The 5,055-nt window shown below is 33.6% G+C and overlaps 2 protein-coding genes across 2 annotated transcripts; one reads left to right on the top strand and one right to left on the bottom strand.

Moving 5' to 3' along the window:
- Positions 1-278: 278 nt before the first annotated feature.
- On the bottom strand, positions 279-953 carry LOC149235444 (hydrophobic protein LTI6B-like). The gene is made up of 2 exons (XM_089461395.1): positions 728-953; positions 279-559 (listed from the first exon to the last, which is right to left on the bottom strand). Exons 1-2 carry the CDS (start codon positions 812-814, stop codon positions 476-478), a joined length of 171 nt encoding a protein of 56 aa, XP_089317521.1. The 5' UTR covers positions 815-953; the 3' UTR covers positions 279-475.
- A 395-nt stretch (positions 954-1,348) lies between these two features.
- On the top strand, positions 1,349-1,892 carry LOC149235445 (hydrophobic protein LTI6B-like). Its single transcript, XM_089461396.1, has 2 exons — positions 1,349-1,441; positions 1,612-1,892. Exons 1-2 carry the CDS (start codon positions 1,349-1,351, stop codon positions 1,693-1,695), a joined length of 177 nt encoding a protein of 58 aa, XP_089317522.1. The 3' UTR covers positions 1,696-1,892.
- Positions 1,893-5,055: the final 3,163 nt, after the last annotated feature.

The following is a 5,055-nucleotide window of genomic DNA, read 5'->3' on the forward strand; positions in this document are numbered from 1 at the left end:
GTAAATTTGTGTTTTTCTGGTCAAAGGGCAATTTCGTTGAATGGTTTTGTGATAATTAGTTTCTCTTTCGTTCAGTAAGTCAAAGCATATGGCACTTGTGAAATAATTATATTATATCTATCTAATTATATTATATTGTCGATTCCAGGAATCGACAATATCTAATTATTATATAATTATTATAATCGACAATATCTAATTATATTATATTGTCGATTTCGGGAATCGACGATATAGTGAAAAACTTAATTTATTATCTTTTAGAAAAAAGTCATTGAACTGTTCAGTCAGTAAATGTACACAGCCATGTGGCAAGTGCATATAAATATGAAATTATAACCTATGTTTAACAATGAAGAACGCTCAATAACAATAATGAAGAACTCTCCAGAACAGGATTGTTGATAAACCAAATCTGGTTGGTTGCACAGATCGCAGCCCCAGTCACATCAACATCCCCAAAAATTCATGGATTTCACTTGGTGATGGCGTAGATTGCGTATATAATTCCCGGTAGGTACCCCAATATCGTCAGCAGCAGACATATCCAGAACTCGACCTGTCACACAAAACAGAAAAACCCTCAAAAATATCAGCTACCAGTAATTTAAATTAATGAGCCCAATACATTTATACAGACCCAGCTTCACAGAATTAGCATCACTGGAGACAAAAAAAAAAAATGAAAACAGAGGAATGAGTGTTAGATCGATGAGAAGGTGCTCACATGGCAGCCGTATTTGAGAAAGACTCCCAGAGGAGGCAGAAGTATGGCCAACAAGATGTCCACGCAGTTTGCAGTGCCCTCCCTCATTGTCACTGAAATGATGGTGACCTTTTGAAGAAAAGTGAAGAGAGACCCAGAGACCCAACACAGAGAAGCAAAGAGAGTGAGTGTATGAAGTTAGCCAAAAAAGCAATCAAGAAGATGAAGATGAAGATTCAGGATAATGATAAGAATCCATGCCTTCCGTAGTATTTATAGTATCTATAGTAGTAGTTTTTACGCCTGGTCTCTTATTTTAAAAAATCTTTGAAAGGTAATTATTATTTTAAAAACATTAATTCAGATGTTTGTATGTAAATCTGTGTTTTTCTGGTCAAAGGGCAATTTCGTTGAATATAATATAATTAGATATTGTATTATATTGTATTAGTTGTAAACGCAAGGCAAACCAACCCACCAGTAACTTGCTAATCTGAAATGAAGGAGTTCTCTGGTGGCAGAACATAATCTGCACCTCCCGCAAAGTGAAAAGTAATATTTGGAAATAAGAGACCAGGCGTAAAAATGTAACAGAGATCCAAATCCACAGTAGCAGATGTATTACTAACTGGCTGTGTTGTAATGCTTGAGCTGACGGCATCCAAAAACTGCGTGGACATCTTGTTGGCCATACTTCTGCCTCCGCTGGGAGTCTTTCTCAAATACGGCTGCCATGTGAGCACCTTCTCATCGATCTAACACTCATTCCTCTGTTTTCATTTTTTTTTTTTTTGTCTCCAGTGATGCTAATTCTGTGAAGCTGGGTCTATATAAATGTATTGGGCTCATTAATTTAAATTACTGGTAGCTGATATTTTTGAGGGTTTTTCTGTTTTGTGTGACAGGTCGAGTTCTGGATATGTCTGCTGCTGACGATATTGGGGTACCTACCGGGAATTATATACGCAATCTACGCCATCACCAAGTGAAATCCATGAATTTTGGGGGATGTTGATGTGACTAGGGCTGCGTTCTGTGCAACCAACCAGATTTGGTTTATCAACAATCCTGTTCTGGAGAGTTCTTCATTATTGTTATTGAGCGTTCTTCATTGTTAAACATAGGTTATAATTTCATATTTATGTGCACTTGCCACATGGCTGTGTACATTTACTGACTGAACAGTTCAATGACTTTTTTCTAAAAGATAATAAATTAAGTTTTTCACTATATCGTCGATTCCCGGAATCGACAATATAATATAATTAGATATTGTCGATTATAATAATTATATAATAATTAGATATTGTCGATTCCGGGAATCGACAATATAATATAATTAGATAGATATAATATAATTATTTCACAAGTGCCATATGCTTTGACTTACTGAACTAAAGAGAAACTAATTATCACAAAACCATTCAACGAAATTGCCCTTTGACCAGAAAAACACAGATTTACATACAAACATCTGAATTAATGTTTTTAAAATAATAATTACCTTTCGTTGAAGAGTATCATGTAAATTTTGCCATTCACTAAATTACAAAACAGATTGAGATTTTGAAGTATTTCTTCTCTTCTAGAACTTAGATTTTTTCGTTCAAAGTCTTTTCGAAACCTCTAGCGTTGAAGGCTGAGAAAATAACAGTGCCTCGCATCCAAATTCTTATCTAAAAACATTTTCTGCCCAGAATCGTATCTCAACCTTTATGAAGTATGGAAATCACGATTTCCTATTTTAATTGAAATCAGAATTAAAATAATGGGTAATTTTTAAAATATATTAAAATTATTATATCAGATATAACTATTTTAAAAATGTTATATACTTAATCTCATTATATATAATTATTTCAAAAATGTCATATATTTGAACTTGCACTATCCTCACGGCATCAAATAAATCATCACTACATTATTCAGAGAAACTACATCACTATCATTATTATATCGGATATAACTATTTTAGAAGTGTCATATACTTGAACCTGCTCAACTAAAGAAACAAATTCAAACAAATTGTTACCAAATTACTGAGAAAAAATTTCTTTTTAAGAAAAGTACAAATTAACATAAAACATTTTATATTTATTTTATCATATCAGAATTAATGTTTTTTAAGTAATAAATATTTTTTTGTTCAAGAGTACATCACTACAGGAGGGGTGTTTAAAACAATATGTGAGACAATGTTTAGGTAAATTGTCCCACCACAATGCGGAGCGCGGCAGCGCCACCCCCGGGCCGCCCCGCCCCGCCCGACCGGCGGTGGGTCGATTCCCGGAATCAACCCGTCGCCGGTTGGGCGGGGCGGGGCGGCCTGGGGGGTGGCGCTGCGGAGGAGAGGTTGCGGTGGAGTGGTTTTGATAGAGATAGCCTATTCGTGCAACTCGAAAAGCCCAACTCGTGAATAAATGTGTTTTTAGGAATGCAGTCCATCCAACAAGCCATGTTTAAGCGATCCTTGTCCAATATTCCACTTATCAGCTAGCGGCACCGCGCCTGTGACGGTAGCAGTAGTTTTGAACTAATTTGATTTGCATCGGTTTTTCACGTGCGTAGGCACTCAGCGTTGGTTGGACATTGATCTATTGGTTCGAATTCGAATATTATATTTCTTTGTCAGACATTAAAGTTAACTATAAACACCTCAAGATTGTAACGTCTGGTTCAGAGTATCATGTGGAATTGCAAAAGAGTCAGCACAATTTAAAGATAAGATATATCAACTAAAATAGTATTTAGTAGAAAATATAAAGAAGTCAACTAAAATTTTAATCTGTCTTGTCGCAGAAAAATAGAAAAATATAAAAGGAGGTGCAATATAGACATCAACCTATTGAAATAATATAGTAGTGATCCTTATCTACATATCTCGTTAATCTTAGTGCATAAATCAGAACAACTATAAACTATCTTGATGGCTTTTTTTATACGTGTACACATATATCTATTTAGTGTAGCCAAAATTTTCGTTGTCTGGATTATAAACTTTTAATTTTACAATATGGTAGCCACTGTAGAAATTTCTTTGTCGATTTAGCTTTTGATAAATGTACTCCACTTCTACAAAATATTTGAACTTCTCTCGCAAGACAACTATGAACGATTTTAATGGCCATTTTAATGTGTATACATATATCTTATTTGTGAAAATAGCCACCAAAAAAAAAAAAATTAATGGTCTAGATTATATTTTTTTAGTTATACATAATGCCTTTCTCAACCTAACCTAAAATTCGTTTATTGTTTTATTCTCTTTAACGACTTTCGACAACAAAATTGGAAAGTTTTGATAAAAGTATTTCACCTCTCCAAAATATTTGGATTCCATTAACTAAGGATACAAACTAAGACTTAGATTCCATTAACGTCCCAATTCTTTTCTTCAAATTGGAGGGCTTAGTTTGTATCCTTAGTTTCTTTAAGTGAATGGTATATGGACTCTTTCAGTTCTATTGTAATTTAGTTTTCACTTATATAATTTTCGAAGACTTGAAATAATTATACTAGGGTTTACAAGTTTTTCCTTTGGTTGGATAACTAATAAGTATGGCCTTCGACCATCTATTAGTATCTGTTGTATGGATTTTTCTATTACTTAAAAAATCTTATGTGAATTTGCATTTAATTATCTGTTGTATGGATTTTTCTATTACTTAAAAAAACTTATGTGAATTTGCATTTAATTGATCAATTTCTCTATTATGAATTGTTTCGTTTACAATTGTTTTTCTTTCTAACTACGGTTTGTCAACTCATTGTTTATTAACCCTTTTAGGTTTCGATTTTATAAGTATCTCTTCCACAATTTGACTTATTTTTGTTTACAATTGTTTTTCTTTCTAAGAATGGTTATTCAACTTATGGTTTAGGATTCGAGTTTATAAGTTTCTCTCCCACTATTTGACTTCTGAGTCTTAATTTGACTTGTTTATAAACAATTCATTCTTGTTCTGCAAGATCAAAATATGATTCTTTATTATTAACCGAACTAAGAACTCATATGTAACCACAATCTCTGCTACACTTCATAGAAAAAGATATTATTGCTAACTTGGCAGATTGGTGTGACTTATTTTTCCAGCATTGCTATTTATCTTCCTGACGAAGGAGGAAACCACAAGCAGATCTCTGCTGCACTTTTTAAAAAACGATATTATTACTAACCTGCAGATTGGCGGGACTAATTTTTCCAGCATTGCTATTAATCTTCCAGACGAAGGAGAAAAGAATTAAGGAATCTAAGTCTCCAGATTTAGATTTAAGTAACTTGCACCTTAATTAATGGAGAGCTTTCTGAAAAGCTTGTCGCCATTGAGATCTCGCCTTTCATGTAGTTG

This window comes from Pinus tabuliformis, chromosome 8 (assembly GCF_031772625.1).
Source record: "Pinus tabuliformis cultivar Carrire ecotype Pingquan chromosome 8, CPIR1, whole genome shotgun sequence".
Classification (NCBI taxonomy): Eukaryota; Viridiplantae; Streptophyta; class Pinopsida; order Pinales; family Pinaceae; genus Pinus; species Pinus tabuliformis.

Excerpts from the sequence above, each read along its gene's own strand:
- LOC149235444 (XM_089461395.1), bottom strand. The coding sequence starts at position 814 with ATGAGGGAGGGCACTGCAAACTGCGTGGACATCTTGTTGGCCATACTT. Across the intron at positions 560-727 it reads TTCTCAAATACGGCTGCCAT|GTCGAGTTCTGGATATGTCT; the intron begins GTGAGCACCTTC and ends TTTGTGTGACAG.
- LOC149235445 (XM_089461396.1), top strand. The coding sequence starts at position 1,349 with ATGCTTGAGCTGACGGCATCCAAAAACTGCGTGGACATCTTGTTGGCC. Across the intron at positions 1,442-1,611 it reads TTCTCAAATACGGCTGCCAT|GTCGAGTTCTGGATATGTCT; the intron begins GTGAGCACCTTC and ends TTTGTGTGACAG.